General features: G+C 34.9%; 1 protein-coding gene across 1 annotated transcript in view; it reads right to left on the bottom strand.

Moving 5' to 3' along the window:
- GLIS1 (GLIS family zinc finger 1) overlaps nucleotides 1-18,316 on the bottom strand; it is a 300,120-nt gene that overhangs the window by 150,249 nt on the left and 131,555 nt on the right. Inside the window, 1 exon segment of the mRNA XM_032217837.1 lies at nucleotides 6,649-7,744. Coding sequence (XP_032073728.1) covers nucleotides 6,649-7,744 — 1,096 coding nt within the window.

The raw sequence follows: 18,316 nt of genomic DNA, 5'->3' as shown, positions 1-18,316 counted from the left end.
TTGAGAATGCACCCAATAGATCAATTGGCTATTTACACATGCTCCTCTGATAAGTGCCACTGGCTTTTTTTCAGGCATATGCTGCTTGGCCAACAATTTCTACCCTTGTTAAAGAGAGAGCGAGAGATCTAAAACAACATTGGTTTGGTTGTTGTCAGATGAACATTGCCTACAGATGGTAAAATAAGTATTAAACAAACCAATTCCTCTAGGTGGAAGATGCCACTTGCTATATGATGCTTGAATGTGGTCTGTGTCCTACAGGGCAAAGCTAGACAAGATGATAAACATCGTTAACATCTATGGCACTTGAAAAAATACCATTCATAGTATGAAGGAGGAGTGTTGCCAGGACCGCCGTGCACAGGAAAACCAGCTTCTACTTTTCTTTCCTGCCATGTTTCTGACAAAAAAGAGCTCTCCTCATATTTGGAATTAATCCTAGAATGCTTGCTCCCTTGTCCTGCAATCTCAAAAAATACTCCCATTTACTTATTTTTTGCAATTCTTCCCACCATGTCACTTAACAGCACATTCTCTTTCGTCTTCAGAAAACAACACTTCAGATCATTAATGCCTACCAAAAAGTTACAGTGAAAACTGCAGTAATCCCCTTAAATATTTCTTTACATTTTATGAATCTCATCCCAATGAGTATATCAGTAAGGGTTAAGAGAAGTTCTTCTGTACATATGTTTTAACTAGAAGGAAAGCATGAAGGGACAGTCCACAGGTACAGATAGTACTTGATTTATGACCATAAATGGGACCAAAATTTCTTTGCTTGTTGGAAGCCGGCTGGGAAGATTTCAAACCCATGATCTCCAAACACTGCCATCTTTGTAAATACATACTAATTGCCAGGAGCTCAAATTTTGATCATGTGGCTGTGGGATGCTACAACAGTTGCAAGTGTGAGGACCACTTGTAAGTCAACTTTTCCAGCATTTGGCAGTTTGAATTTCACCAGGCTCAAGGCTGACTCAGCCTTCCATCCTTCCAATGGTCGGCAAAATGAGAACCCAGATTGTTGGGGCCACTATGCTGACTCTGTAAATTGCTTAGAGAGGGTTGTAAAGCATTGTGAAGCAGCATATAATTGCTATTGCTGTAACTTGAAGCAATCACTAAATGAATCATGGAGTACCTGTATATAAAAACAACTTATTCAAATATGTTTATTTCCTCTTTCTTCCAGCAAAGATCATTCTTCATCATCAACCATTTCAATACTAAATATGCACCTAAAATCAGTCTGAAATGGGTCAAGACAATCCTTTTAGATTCTCATTACGTGCCAACTCTTTTATCATTTGCATTGGCTCCTAAATAAATCAAGGAACTCAACGAACTCAAAAACTATGAAAATATGTTCAGGGACCAACCAGTTAAACAAATGGAATAATCTCCACATTCCCTACATTAACTAATAGATGATCACAGATAGTCCTCCACTTATGACCGTAATAGAGTCCAAATTTCCATTGTAAATCATGATTGTTACAATAATCAAGGCACCCACATAACTAGCATGATTTTATCTTTTTTTCTGATGATCAATAAGCGAGTGCCATAGTTGTTAAGCGAATCAATGTCTTCTTATGGGCTATATTTTGCTGGAAACAAGCCAAAAAAGGCTGGAAACTGGCAAAAATGTTATAAATCACAGTCACGTGACTACAGAATTCTGCAACTGGTCATAAGGTGTGATAGTTGCCAAACACCTCAAATGCAATCGTGTGTGCGTGTGTGTGTGTGTGAGAGAGAGAGAAAGAAAGAGAGAGAGAGAGAGAGAGAGAGAAAGAGAGAGAGAGAGAGAGAGAAAGAAAGAAAGAAAGAAAGAAAGAAAGAAAGAAAGAAAGAAAGAAAGAATATGTCTGCATGCGCGCATGTGCAGCAAAGATGGTATTCAACAGGTTCTGGAAAACCAGTAGCGGAAATTTTTAGCAGTTCGGAGAACCGGTAAATACCACCTCTGACTGGCCCCGCCCCCATCTATTCTCTGCCTCCTGAATCCCAGCTGATCGGGATGAAATGGGGATTTTGCAGTAACCTTCTCCTGGAGTGGGCAGGGAATGGGGATTTTACAGTATCCTTTCCCTGGAGTGGGGTGGGAATTGAGATTTTACAGTATCCTTTCCCCCGTCACGCCACCAAGCCATGCCACACTCACCAAGCCACACCCACAAAATCGATAGTAAATTTTTTTGAATCCCACCACTGATGTTCAGCTCTTGGAACTGAGTCATAAGTAGCTGTTGGGAGTCTGTTGGAAATTTGAATGGTCACTAAGTGGCCAGTCATAAGTTGAGGACCACCTGTATAAATCCCAATTAAAAAAAAAATCTGCAGAGCCATCAGTTCCACTGGATCCAATTACTGGAACATTTAATGCTCTGCTGGACTTGTTAACCCACTCTCTAGGGGCAAAGCAGACATTGTGAAATTGCAACTGTGCTTATGATCTTACTTCAGCTTTCCTTTGCATTACAGATATGCAAAGGTTGTAAATGCAAGGATGGATCATAAAGTTACCTTTTCTTCATGGTTGTACTGCAAATGGTTGCTACACGAGGCCATCAATAAAAGAGTCACTTGTATAGATGACAGAAACTGAGGTATCTGTTCATCAGAAATTGGGCACTTGTCTATTCCTGCAAATAGCATATCATGTGGATGTCATGTGACTATCATGTGGATATGAGAAGTAACTAAACATGTTATTTGCTATCCAAAAAGTTTCTTTTTGCATCATACTACCTATTAATCTGTTTGATGTAAACATTGAATTTAATAAGTATTATAAATTGTTACTTAAATAGTAATATGATGACTATTAAATATTTCAGTACAATTTATTATTTGGCTTAAAGGATGAAGAATAAAGTCCAGCACACTCACATGTGTTTTTTAAGTGAAATAACTTAATTACACTCACAAGCAAGAACTTAGCCACTTTTGTATAATATTAGGTTCATTCTGGGATGAAATGGTTGCTTCACACTTATTATGCAAAACAATGGTAGGGCAAAAAGTAAGCGTTCTTTTTTAAACTTGAAAACATTTAAGCGGTCTAATTTTTGTTCTCAGACAAATCAAAATTCCTATAGTCTGGAACATCAAATATAAAAAAGCATCAAATTAATCTTTCAAAAGTTCAGGTTTTAAAGGCATTGCATCATTATTTTTGTTAGCTATCTTTCTGATTATAATGCAGATGAGCACCAAATTTAATAAAACTAAAATAACACAAGCTATATATGAAGCATAACAGGATATTGCAAAGAGATTAGGTAGTTTCCTTCAGACTACTTACACAGCTCAAAGAATAAAGAAAGAACGAACAAAAGCAAAGCATAACATAACCCCACATAAATGAAAGGAAACAATGTTGAAAAAAGAATACATCAATTATATATTTTAACTGAAAATATAAAAATATAAATTTTGGCAACAAATCCAGGGAACTCAAAAATATCAATAATGCCTTTATGATAATTTGCGTTCCACTTTTCCCACTCTCTGTTGCTGAGAAGGGAACATACTGTCTAAATTTAAACCAGCTGTAATGATGAGTATTACAGTTGGACTGAAGGGGAAGCTTACCTCATGAAAATACATTGTGGAAACTGCTGTTGGAAGATAATAAAAGGATTAAGTGCCATTTTAGTGGACCATTTACTTTTCAATCAAAATGTCTCATGAATTTCCTGTTCTCAAGTAGCCTAAATTCCAAAATTCCTTTGTCTATTACAGTACATAGTAGCAAAGACTGTCATAAGAAATTAATAATTTTACATAGAAAGGAGCTTTTATATATGCAGACAGCAAGCTACTTGCTGTCAGCTTCCCTTGAATCTGTTCAACACATATTTAACCAACAAACAATGTTGATCAGACTGGGAAAATACCCAGTTTCAAATAAAGCAATAATGTTGTTTCAAAAGACACTGGAAACAATTGGGAAGGGGAGCATCTTCCAAGAAAAATCATGAGAGTACATTTAATTTAGATTTTCTAAAAAAACAAGTCTTATTTTTAAATGAAAATTGATATTTGCAAAATGATTATTCTTTAAATTTGAATTGCACAAAAACACGATAAACCATAATTACACTTCAGCCTGTAAATAAACTCCTAACCAACACTAATTTTTCAAGCAGTTTGCTCACTGCTTCCTTAGTTTAAGAATTAAGATTTTAAAAGTATTTTTAATTAAGCTAATATTTAAAGAAAATCCATTTTGATCATCTACAATTGTGGTTTACTTTGGAGCTGCTGGACTGTAAAAAAAAACTTTAATTATTTTAAATATTTAACTTCTCCTTTCCCTTTTAAAACTAAATGTATTTTAATAGTTTACTAGTAATTCTTCTACAGTCATTAAAAAAACAAGACACCAAGCATTTATTTTGTAATACTACATAAAAACTCAATTCTGATCAGACAAAATACCCATTCAAATATACTGAATTGACTACACTACTGACAATTGTTTGCTTACACTTGAAGTAGCCTAATATCTAGACCCATAGACTAATACACTATTTATAAGTCTCTACAGTCCAATTTACAATTATAAATTCTTCCAGTATTACCCATTATATGAGGTAACCATAATCACATAAAGATTTGTGTGACATAACTGAATAGACAGGTAACATTAAAAACTGCCACATAATAAGTGCCAAATGTACACATTAGAGGAAAAAATATACAGCATGTTTTCTGTTATTAAATAATTCCATAATTCTGTTCCACCTTTCACCAAAGTTTCATCTGTAATTTTGTTTTTAAATTATACTTTTAAAACAGTGAGGACTGTTTTCATATACCTTTTAAAAGCAACCTCCAGTGTGCCACACACACACACACACACACACACACAGTTGAAAAATCGACATATTTCCATAGTTTCATATTTCTAACTTAGAAATACAGCACAATTATCTTATTAAGACATAATGAAACTGAAGATTTGAATATACGTCTGATTCTTCCCCTGTCTGTACACAAACTATTTGTGCTGCTTAGTGTTAGTGACAATTCTTACAATCTTAATGTTTTTCTAAATGCAATAACAACATCTACTGCAGTGGAAAGTTATGTGTACTACTTTATTATGCTTGGATTCTTGTCATGAGTCTATAAGACACATAATTTACCAGTATGAGGTCAATGGAAAGATTTAAAGGTTGTTATATACATAAAATAGTTTAGGATGGGATGGATAAGAAATAAGCAAAATCCCTGTTGTTTTAATCTTTTGAAAATATAGCATTCAATATATTGGGCATTATATTAGGTAATAAATTATGTAGGAATATTTAGAGTAGAAAAATAGATAAATACTAATATACAAAAAGTACACAGTGTATAAAAACAAAGTACATGGGTAATGAGGCATTATGAACTATTCCATGAGTAGAAGAAACCCCATACAGTACTTTAATTATTTATTTATTTCACTTTCTAATACGATCATCTGCATAAACAGGACTATGGGAAAATAAGGCTGTCAGGAACGTATTCTCATCAGAGTTAAGAACATCTCAACGTTATTTCTAACCGTAAGACTTTGCTTCTTAGGAACAGCATTTGGGGAAAATAAGTCCAACAACACTACCATATACCCCTTCAATATAAAGTACATCTTAGTTTGAAAAGAATAACTCTCACTTCAAAATCTGACCAGTATTATACTTAGGGGGTATTTGTTTTTCCAAAACACACTCAACCACAATCCTATGAATAAACACCAATTCTTCAAAGTGGTCCTTCTTGATGACATTTAGTAGAGTTATTCCTTTGTAAACAATACAATTTGGGTAGCAAACAAACATTCTGTATTTCACAACGGAGTTTGGAAGCTTGTTCCAATCTTGCTTTGTGGTTACTTACTTTATTAAGAGGTTCATATTATTGCCACTGAACTGCAAATCATTAGTTTTTATTTTAATTTACCACATAACTAATATTTCAACCAGAGAAAATGCTTCTCTCAACATGTTGGCATTATGGTATAGCTTAGATCTGCCTGATCAGAGAAAAACAGCTACAATAGCTCTCTTATGAAAACTGTTTTTATATATCTATATATATGTGTGTGTTAAATGAAATCCATCCTGAAAGTTATATTACATGCTCAATTTTAGTCATTAATAATAATTACTAGGATTGTCTTTCTTTTTGCCATCTATCATTTCAAAAGTTTCTGCTCAGTTGGGATACTGTTCAAAAGCAAACTGGGGGGAAAGCATTAAAATGTGCTCCATATTTCTTGATTTAAAATATCACCCAAGGCACATTGACTCTCCACTATGTTTAACTCTTCCAAACTGCTTTGAATGTCCTGTTAATTTTTCAGTGGCCTTTTCAAATACAAACCATTTGTATTTAAAAGCTAAATTTGTTATTTCCTCTAAAAAAAAATAAATGAAGCATTACTATAGGGTAATAGCATAAAAGAATATTGTGTAATAAAAGAGCAGCTGGTTTTTAAGATAAGATTACTGCTTCATAATATCACTATACAGGTTACATAAAACCCTATAATTCCTACTGGAAGAATATTTTAGAAGGCAGAAAAGTGGGGGGGGGGAGCAAGCCCAGAGTATTTCCAGTCAAATAAATACATTGCAGACTTACCATACACTTGTTTGGTTTTTCTCCTGAATGAACTCTCATATGGATTAGCAACTTGTAACGAGCATTGAAAGGTTTATACCGACGAACACAGCCTGTCCAGAAGCAAGTGAAGTCTTCTCCTTTCCTTTGATCAATATGAGTCTTTTCTATGTGCCGAACCAATTCATCTTGCTGATCATACACAGCACTACAATCAATCCATCGACAGATCTGCTTACCCCTGCTGGCCTCCTGCTCATCACCTTCACTCATCTGAAGAGACTTTGGAGACATAGAGGCCTGTAAATGCGTTAGTGCCCCTTGAATGTGGTTTTGCTGCTCATGTAAATGATAAGGTGGTGGCAGCTCTTGGTGATGCTGAAAAAGGCTGGAGGCAGAAGTATATTCATCAAGTGGTTCTTGTTTTAAGAAATTCAACTTCTGTTTGCTGTGTAAAATATCTGGCTGAGGAGCAGAAGCAGTATTCATTATAAAGCAGAAGCTTGCATTTTCTCCTGTGTGCTGCATTGGGGAATGGTCACAGTCCCCTCGGATAGTTTCAGTGGAAACAGGGACAAGGCATACTGAAGGGGAAGGAATGTGGCAGTGGTTCCCAGATTGCGAGCAGGACTGGGGGCGAGAGGGTTTCTGAAGACTATGAAGAGTGATCTCTCTAGGAGAAGAGGAAACACCAGCTGAATTAGTCCACAGTCCATTCACACAGGTAACCAGCGAGGTCTGGGATGTGCGGATGATAGTTGTAATATCAATCCCATCAGCAGAAGATGGCAGCACAGAGATGCATCTCTTCTTCAGGTTACTTGCCTGTTGTCGACTTGAATGGTGAGGGCTATTGAGTGACAAGGAGCCCAGGGAGGGGCTATGTTCATTATTAAACAATTGCGATGAAAGTGAATTGGTAAGGCTATTGTGGTCAACTTCAAGATGAAGGCCGCCTGAGCCTTTCAGTTCCATTCCGTCAGTAATCCTTCTGTGTGCAGAAACCTCAGATACGCCCTTATAATCACCCAAGCACTCCTGTTTTATATGCTGAGTAGTGTGACTTCCATTCATGCACGGAGTGGTAGAATCTGCCGACTCTTGGAATTGGAGAGGCCTGCAACACAGTTTCATGGATCATCACTAGCATGTTGAGAATTTAGCATTTCCGTGCAAGGTGCAACATCAATTAAACTTTTAAGAATGGATTGGGCTGAATTCTTGTGTATGCTTTCCCTCTATTGCACTATCTGCATTTGAACGTTTTTGAATGCTTCCTCACTAGCAATAAAAAAGAGTACTATCTCTGGGAAGGTATGAGAAAACTGCACTCATACTAACTAAAGTACCACTACAACAGTTTGCAAAATGCATATATTTAAAGCAAGCTGTAGATTCAACAGATAATATAGACAAAATATAGAGTATTAGTCATTTTCAGAGCTTTCCAATAGTACAATTTAGTTCAGATCAAGCAGAAACAATGTTTCATTTATTTTAGGACTCTGGTATCACATTATATGATTAACCAATTTTATTAGCCATTTAATAAAGCTGTAAAATTATTGTTGCTCACATCATCAGATTATGAAGTGGCTAAACCGGTGTTAATATTGAAACTGAAATGGGGGCAAGAAGACAAAACAGTTATGAAGACGCAGGTTGGATATGGAACAGATTAAAAGTACTGTATCTCATCAATTAATACATGTAATAGGTTAAAAACTTAGTGCTTGTTGAGACCTTCTGAAATTTTCTTTATTTACTACTATAAAAAAGCATTTTTTTATTTTCCCCAATCAGTGACTTGTAGCCAATTTCATGAAAGACTAGCATTAAGATAATTTATTTAATAAGCTTGCATGCAGTACAAATACAATTCAGAAGTAGGTGGCAGTATTCTTAACTACACGTTTTGATTTGAAGATACATCTATTCATAAGTTCTGTCTGTCTGTCTGTCTGTCTGTTCCTCCCTCCCTCTCCTCCCCCCCCCCGGTCTCTCTTCTCTCTCTCTCTATTTGGAAGAGTTTCCAATCTGAAGCAGCTTCTTTAAAAAGATAAATATTCCCTCACTTACATTTCCTCCCTTCTGAACACTGCTTTATACTATCTTCAGGAAGAACAAATATGTAATTTGTCCTTACGTTACAGGCCAAAACTGGGTAGACTCACTCACAAATCTACCCATTCTGGTCCTAGACACTGTTCAAATAAGTAAGAAACTGCCAAAGTCTTAGATGAAAACACATCAGACAGCCCTAAATTTTTACTGACAGACAACTGGCTAAAGTTGTTAATTTACCACTGTGAGGTAGCCTCTGCAAAAGGACATGGTTCCACCAGTAGGAAGAAGATCAATCCTCCATTCTTACAGATTAATGGTTTCAGCTGTTTGGGGCATGGGATTTGCTACCACATCATAGTATAAAAAGCATGGTGACTTTGAAAAAAATTGTAATAACATCGAGTTGTGCAACGTTACATCTGGGTAACAAAAATGAAAGGCATATGTATAGAATAATCATAGACCCTGGCATAGAAATATTACATGTGAAAAGGATCTGGGTGTCCTTTTCAACCACAAGTTAAATATGAACCAGCAGTATGATGCAGCTGCTAAAAAAGCAAATGCTACTGCAGAAGCACACAGTCCAGTTTATGAGATGTCATTGTGGTTCTATTCTGCCCTAGTCATATCCTACCTGGAATGCCCTTATCCAATCCTAGGTATCACAACTGAAAAATAAGAAACAAACTGGAACAAATCCAGGTAGTCAACTACCTAGAAATCTAGTCCTGTGATGAATCTGGATATTTTTCCTAGGGAAGACTTAGGGAAGATATGATAGCGGCCTTCAAAGATCTTAAGAGCTGTCACAAGGAAGAGGAAGTAGACTTTCTCTTTATTGCCCAGAGATTCAAGTTCAGAACTAATAAGTCAAAATTGCAAGGAAACAGGTTTATGCTACACATCTAGAAAGCTGTCCTATGAAGAAATGTCATTTAATAGAAAAAATATATATCAAATAAAGTGGTGGGTTTTCCTTTCCTAGAGGTCTTCAAATGGGGTCTAGATGGTCATCTCTCAGAGATGTTCCAGTGGATTCTACATTAATTAAATTGTAGACTGGTTAAGATCATGGGTGTGAAACTCGCCATATCACGTTGCCGTCACGCGACATGTTTTCCCTTTAAGGAGCTGGGGTCGGCATGACTACACATATCCGGCTGCCAGTTTCACACCCCTGGTTTAGATCAATGTTTTTCAAATTTCATGACATTAAGATGTGTAAGATGGGATTTCAACTCTTGCTGGCTAGGGTATTCTGGGAATTGAAGTCCACATATTTTAAGCTGCCAAGTTTGAAAAACACTTGTTTGGATAGCCCCTCAAGACCTCACCTAACCATATGATTATGATACAAACCCTGACACCTTTTGTGAGAGGTTATGGGGAGGCAGAGAAAAGAAGGAAAGCACAATAGACATAAAGAAATAAGTGTTAAAGGTGAGTTTACTGACAATTTATCTCAAAAACAGTAACTCAGTCAAGATGACTCAAACCTCGGCAGAAGTCTTTCAAAGAGACTATCTGAATGATTACATAAGGATGGAAAATTTCAAGATTCCATGTTTCCAAGATTTTGTAAGATAGCTCCCCCCTCCCCAGTTTCCCATGCTGTCATCAAAGATACCTTATTGAAATGTGTATAATTCTTATTGCCTTGATCTTTCCAGCTTCATGGAACCTGACATCAGTACTAGTGAACCTTTCCTAAAAGTCTTATGATTCTCATTACAGCAACAATAAAGCAAACAATTGTTAAATTTGAGAATATAAATTTCCTAGATTTATCAAGACTTCTGGACATCATGTTTTGCAACATGCAGATAGTCCTTGATTTACGACCACAACGGAGTCCAAAATGGCCATTGCTAAGCAAGACAGTTAAGGAAGTTTTGCGACATTTTACCACCTTTCCTGCCACAGTTGTTAAGCAAATCACTGCAGTTGTAAACGGTAAAGCTGGCCCCCAGACTGACTTTGCTTATTAGGTCACAAATGATGTTCACATGACTAGGGACACTGCAACTGTGATAAATACACTATAGTTTTTAAAAATCCAAATTATGATCATGTAACCATGGGATGCTGCAATGGTCATAAATGTAAAAAATGATCATGTCACTTTTTCCACTGCTGTTATAATTTTAAACAGTCACTAAACAAATGTTTGTAAGTTGAGTACTTCCTGTACTAAAGCAGAAGTACACTTTTGAATTCTATTAGATGAATGTATAGAAAAAGAGAATAAACAGCTACTGTATATGTGGAATATTATTCTTAAATTAAGAAGGAATGAGAAAAGGAAAAGGATTTGAGCACATTAGGAAAAATAGATGATTTTGTTGATAACATCCATTTTTTTCTAGCTACAATATACACCGAATATTTTTTTTAGGTTTTGCCTTGTTCTTCTAGAGTTCAAAGATAAATAATAGAAATTCTCTGGAATGGTCAGAAGAAATTTCCAGGAATGATCAAACAAGCACAGCAAAATATCATGTATTCAAATTATTTCATTTCTTCTTCTATATTGCAAATCTTAAATTTTGAATGAGCTATAAATTTAAGGGATGCTGACAATAGCCGCAACCATATATGTTTGTTTTTAACCTCTGATAGGACATTTTCTTGAATTTATTTATAAGTAATTATACACTATTTTTTTAAAGTATCCTCCTCTCCACCAAAATAGCTGGTAACAGGTATTAACAAAACTCCATTATTTTTTTAATTTGTAATGGCTTTTGGCTTGAAGATAAATATAGCCAATCAAAAACTCTGCTAGCATTCTTTATTAACAAGCACTAGTGAATTGTATGCTCTGAAATTTCAAGCAAAAAAAAAGACAGAAAAATATGTCCTGAAATTGTTGGCAAAGCTACCTAAGGCAGAGCAGAGCATTCTACTCTACTAAATATTAAAAAAGCATGTTTAAAACAGAGATATGGTAGATGGGAAAATATGTTGATCCCTATATGACATCATTATAAATATGGTCCTTATTTTTAGGATACTCACTCACTTTTAGATCATTTCAAATCCTAGGAAATAGACTAAAGAAAACAGCTTAAGGGTTGTGTTTAACATAAGGCAATGTAGAAGCTGACAGAAAATGTCAACATCTTCCTCTCCTTCATCTATTCTAGAGACATTTACTACAGCTGTGCAGTGCTTAAGATTCCAAGGCAAGAAGATATTTTGGAGTGTCCCAGAGCCATCTGCAGCTCCTTAAAGCAGCTACAGCTTTTTCCAGGGTCATGCAGCTGCCGTCTGCAGTCTCTTTTGGCCTTTGAATCCAAAGCAGTGTGCGGGCCTAATATTTGCCATTTAAGTGTCATTTGGCAAAAATAAATTTTAAGCCCTGAATCAGCTACCATCAGATAAAGTTTCAAGGTATTTTACACAATCGAAGTGCACTTACATTTTTTTTTTCTTAACTTTGTTGCAGATTTGGTTTCATCTTAGCATGCAGCATAAGAATATTTTACAACACATATGCAGTGTTGGATTTCATAGGGTAGGAAGTGTCAGGCAGGCTGACAGAAATAATGGGACGAACTGACAGATGAAATGATTGTACCAAACGGAAGTAACAAGTATAATGTAAAGAGGATGGATTCATTTGTCTCCATTTACTATGAGTTGTAGGGCGATAGTGCACAAGTTGGTCCCTAAAGAAACCAGCACTAAAATTGTGTTTACAATATTAATGTAAAGCACTGCTGGTACTGATGTTATATAATCCTAGTAATATATTGCTGCTATGAGATAATCTATAGAGTATTTTTACACTTAAAATTTTGATTAATCAATCAAGGGAAAGCCTAAACAGAAAAATTATCAAACTAGTGTTAAACACAAAGATATTAATGTGTTCCTTGGATCCATATTAGAAAAAAGTGGTTGTTTCAGCACTAGACAGTGTTTATTAGATGTTTTGCCAAGCCACAACCATATTACCAGCATTATCTAGGAATGCCGGGTGCAGTCATGTTTCCAGAAGCTTTCTAAAACTCTAAACACAAGTGATGAAATTAGGCTGAGACTATCAATTACAAGCACAGATCACAAGTCACATTCAGCCATCAATTACTTCTTGGATTTCACTTTTTGAAGTTTGGTTTGTCAATATTCACACTGTGAATTCATAAGAACACTATACAGATAAATCCTCTACTTACAACAGTTAATTTAGTAGCCATTCAAAGTTACAACAGCACTGAAAAAGGTGACTTATGACTGTTTTTCACACTGTTGCAGCATCCCCTTGGTCATTTGATCAAAATTCAGAAGCTTGGCAATGGAATAGTACTTGTGATGCTTGCAGGTCAAATGATCACCTTTTACGATCTTCTGACAAGCAAAGTCAATAGGAAATCCAGATTCTCTTATAAATTATGTTTTTAACTTAACAACTGCAATGATTGACTTAAACAACTGTGGCAAAAAGGTCAAAATATGGGGCAAAACTCCCTTAACAAATGTTTCACTTAGCAGCATAAATTTTGGGCTCAATTGTGGTCATAAATCAAGGACTATCTGCAGACTGAATTAAACTTGAAGAATCAGTAATATGCCTCTCTTTTAATATAGCTATGATCTCTAATAACAAATTTATATTGACTTGAAACCCAATTAATTTGCAGTCTCTTTCATCTTGCAATGGGACATCCCTTGATAAATCTACCATAATAACTTGGGCTTCCTATTTTTAACTATCATCTTTGTTTTTCCTAGATTTATTTTGAACCCAGATACTTGACCATATTGATTAATTATGTTCATTAAAGCCATAGTTGATTTTCCCGGTTGAGTTAAAGTTACAAGCAAGTTGTCCGCAAATGCTCATAATCTATATTCATAATGACTAATCTTAATTCCCTGTAAATCATCTGACCCCCGTATTTTATTCAACAATAACTCCAGAGTTAAGATAAACAATAATGGCGATAGGGGACACCCCTATCTTGTTCCTTTTTCAATTTTAAAAGGTTCTGTTAAACTACCATTAACTATAATTTGTGCTGTTTGTTCCTGGTATATTGCCTTGATAGATTGTGTGAAATGCTCTCCAATTTGCATCTTTTGTATTATTTTCATTAAAAATTGCCAATTCACTCGATCAAATGCTTTCTCTGCGTCCAAGAATATGAGCGCTGCGGGGACTTGGTTGTTCTTTCCCAGATACGCCAATATATTAACAATTTGTCTTACATTACTTTTCATTTGTCTCCCTTGTATAAAACCAGATTGATCATTGTGGATCACTTGTTGTATAACTAACATCAACCTATTAGCTAATATTTTAGCAAAAATTTTATAATCTGTATTGAGTAGTGATATAGTCCTATAATTTTTTGGCTGGCTGAGATCTTGATCTTCTTTCAGAATCAAGGAGAGGAAGGCTGTTCTCCAAGATGGAGGTACACTTCCTTCCAATTGAATTCTGTTAAATAGTTCCTTAAGAGGCTCTACCATTTCTAATTGTAAATTTTTATAATAAACCGCTGTCAATCCATCTGTACCAGGTGCCTTCCCAACTTTTAACTGTTTAACACAAATCAAAGAGAAGAATTAGAAAGAATAACAGGATGTGAGATAGTAAAAAAGGTTAAATATTTAGGAGTTTATATTACAACCTCAAATGGGAAATTATATAAGTATAATTATGAACCATTATGGCATAGAATACAGGTAGAGATGAAGAAATGGGAAAAACTACAATTGTCTTTGCTGGGAAGGATAGCAGCAGTAAAAATGAATGTTTTGCCCAAGTTTTTATTTCTTTTTCAAATGATACCAATACTCAAATAGATGCAAACTTGGAAGAATGGTAGAATGGTATTAATAAATTTGTCTGGGCAGGGAAGAAACCAAGAATAAAACTTAGAAAAATGAAAGATGTATGTGAGAGAGGAGGTTTGAAAATGCCAAACTTAAAATTATATTATGAAGCAGTAGCTTTATCAATAATTAGTGATTGGATCAACTCAACAGAGGATAGAATACTGAACATTGAAGGGTATGATTCGGTATATGGTTGGCATCCTTATTTAATATATGATAAGAAGGTGGATAAGATTTTTAAAAGTCATATTTTAAGGAATGCTCTATTGCGTGTCTGGAAAAAATATCAACATAAATTAAATGATAAGATACCTATGTGGGCAATACCCAGACACCCAATAGAGAATATAAGCATAGAACAAAAACAGGATGTAACCACATACAGACAGCTTCTTATCATAGAAAGAGGTGTATTACAGCTAAAACCTCCGAATGTACTAAAAGAGGAAAGGGTAATCCAAACCTGGTTTCAGTATGGACAGCTACAGACCAGATGGAAAAAAGACCAAAAAATTGATATTACGCAAAATGAGGACAATCTAGTAAAACAAATTAGGGACCAAAGTCAAATGCATATAAAAAGGTTATGTAACATATTGATAGAAATAGATTCTGAAACAGAACAAGTTAAAGACTGTATGATAAAGTGGGCACAAAATTTTGAAGAACCAATAATGATGGAAACATGGGAAAAGATATGGGTAAGAAACGTAAAATTTACGCAAGCCCAAAACCTGAGAGAGAATTTCTATAAGATGTTTTATAGATGGCATTTAGATCCTAAAAAATTAGCTTGTATGTATCCAAACTTACAACCTAAATGCTGGAGATGTGATTGTGCTGATGCTACGTATTATCATATATGGTGGACTTGTAAAAAGGTCAAAGCATTTTGGATAAAAATATGATGGATTATGAAAAATATTCTTAAAAAGAGGATAAAGTTTACTCCTCAGTTATACTTGTTAGGTATAATCACACACTGTACAGTTATAGAGACTAATTTGATTCTGAACTTAACAACAGCAGCAAGACTGCAAGTGGCGCAGTACTGGAAGAAGGAAGAATTGCCTACTATTCAAGAATGGATGTTAAAAGTAACAAACTTAGCAGAGATATCTCAAGGATCATTCAGATGAGAAATACAAGCTGGAATGGAGAAGATGGATTGACTACATTCAAAATAAATATGGGACTAAGAAACTCCAGATAGCTTATGAATGAATGAGCAAGGAATGTTACAACTTATCTAAAGTTAGCTTTACAAAAGGGGAGTTAATGTACAAGTGAGGGATGATGCTAAACTTAGTTAGTTTAATTTAGTATATGGTTGCTAAATGTTTATATCCCATATTTGCTCTGGGAGGTTGTGGAGGGGGGGAAGGGGGGAGGGCATGTGTGGTCGGGGGGGAGGGAGGGAAGGTATATAATTGTAAAACTCTTTAAAACTTTTAATAAAAAAAAATTACTTGGGCTTCCTTATCAAACAGTCACTTACTTTGGAGGGTTTAAATACAGTAATAAGGAAGGAAGGTATTACAAATGTACAACTCATTTGTGCTATGAAAGACAAGGCATAACTATTTTGATTGCTGAAGCAACTGGAGGGTCCTAGAAAACGTGGTAGTGATGGTTGATAAATCAGATGTCAAGTAAAGGAACTTTTAGACAGGGAGAGAAAGATTTTGATGAGAAATACATTCCTTGAATGTTGGATGGTTAATTTTACCTCTAAAGGAAACAGACATTTTTGACAGATCTTAGCAAAAAACAAAGAAAAATTTAAACCAATGCTTTTATAACTTCACTGGAGACTATCATATAAAGGTTTCTTTATACAATAATAGTGTAAGGAGCTGAATAACAATGAACATATGACCTGTAAAGAAAAATAATCATTCATTTAGTTTCAGGAATTTCTCCAGAATCATCTTATCACCTGATTTGTCTTTTCTTTATGTTTTATAAAGTATGTATGTTTTAGAAATCTTTCTAATAAGATTCTGGTTAACACATTCATATTTATTTTTGTCTCTCTCTCTCTTCCCCCCCCCCAAAGAAATGAGTTGGGGGGCGGACCATTTGCAGTTATAAGCAGAAATGGCTCTCAAGAGTAGCAGCAGGAGGAAGGGAATAGTTCTGAGGGAAATGCTTAAAACACGATGGGGAAAGAAGGGCAATGCTGATCACTGGGTCACCATAGTGCCCATGATGCCAAAAGCAGGCAAACTAATGACGAGATCAACAAACTGATATATATATTCACTATTCAGTTACTGAGAAAATGGCAAAACTGCAGAACCTAGGGCAGGTTTCAGGAGTAAAAGTAATTATTTCAGTCACCTGCTGCTTTATATCACAATAGCATCTCTTTCATGTTCTGTGGCATAGAATCCTGTGTTGTTCTGGGAATCTTCTCTGAAACAGAGTTGTAAGGAGTTCATATTTCATAAGGGAATACTATGATCCCCTGAATACAGACATCTGTCATTTCCTCATTATGGATTTTTCAAAAAGCTCCTGAAAAGATCTAAGCCTGGTCTTCTCTTCCTCCTTTTGTTTGCTCCAACCCCAATTATCTTTGCATCATAATTGTCGTCAATGACAGAATAAAACCAGCTTGTTAGTAGTAAGCATGTGGATTCCTAACAAGGTCAAGATGGCGTTAACATATATAATAAAATTAAAAACAGCAAAGTTTCCATGACTGAATTAAAATCCTTGCTGTCTCATGCTGGGGCTGTAAAAATTAGCATTAGACAGTATTCCAGATAAATGCTCAGCTTTTGAAAAGCTTTTGTCAATTACCATTCAAATTTTCAAAGAAGCAAAATATTTCAAGATTTGGTTTAAAAAAAAAAAAAAAAAAGGTTTGTGTTTAATCACACAATTAATCACTCCCAATAAAGGAAGGGTATCTGTCAATGGACAGAGAGGGGGACATTTCCCCTCACAGTCTTCAGCATGGGCACAAAAACTGGTCTAAAAGCTGAAGGAATCCTCCAAATTAGATATGGGTTAATTTACATTCCCATGAGCTACAGAATATGAAGGCCAAATCTTACATGGTATTTACAAGTGTGTTCGTCAAACATGATAAATATGGGAAGTATATTTTTTATTTGTAGCAAATTTCTGTTTCAGTAGAAATTCCCTAACTACTAAGGAAGCAGCTTGACTGAAAATCTGATTAAAATGTTGTTTTACAACATTAGTTTTAAAAGGGATGTTTCAATTTCTTAAATAAAATTGATCTGAAAATAAATATTGTCAGATTAAAATTACCAAATCAGTTAGTCAATAATCACAAAAATGTGAAAGTTTATATTTCTTTGTTTTTATCAATAAAATTCATCAATAAAACTTAAAATAAAAAACAACAAAATATTTTATGGAACAGTAATACAAAAAACAACCTTAAAATAGTAATTTGAAAACATATATGAAATAGTTTATGTTTTGAGCTTACTTTATTGTCATTGCACCTCGTACAATGAAATTAAATGCCATCTTCATTATACATTATGTATATTATATATTATAATGTACATTATAATTATAAAATAAAACACAAACACACATCCTTCACATGCTATACAACTATATAGAATCATAATAGTAAAACTGTTTCCTACATTTTGAAATGTTATGCCACTGAGCTAAAAGATGCATTGTATTTCTATTTCAAACTTACAGTTAACATTAAAAAATAATTTATTGTACTGCAACAATTTATAATTTGGAAAAATAAACCTATAGTAGAGTTGCTTGC

This window comes from Thamnophis elegans, chromosome 5 (assembly GCF_009769535.1).
Source record: "Thamnophis elegans isolate rThaEle1 chromosome 5, rThaEle1.pri, whole genome shotgun sequence".
NCBI lineage: Eukaryota > Metazoa > Chordata > Lepidosauria > Squamata > Colubridae > Thamnophis > Thamnophis elegans.
Note: the sequence above shows the minus strand (reverse complement) of the source record. Positions and strands in the feature narration are given on the sequence as shown.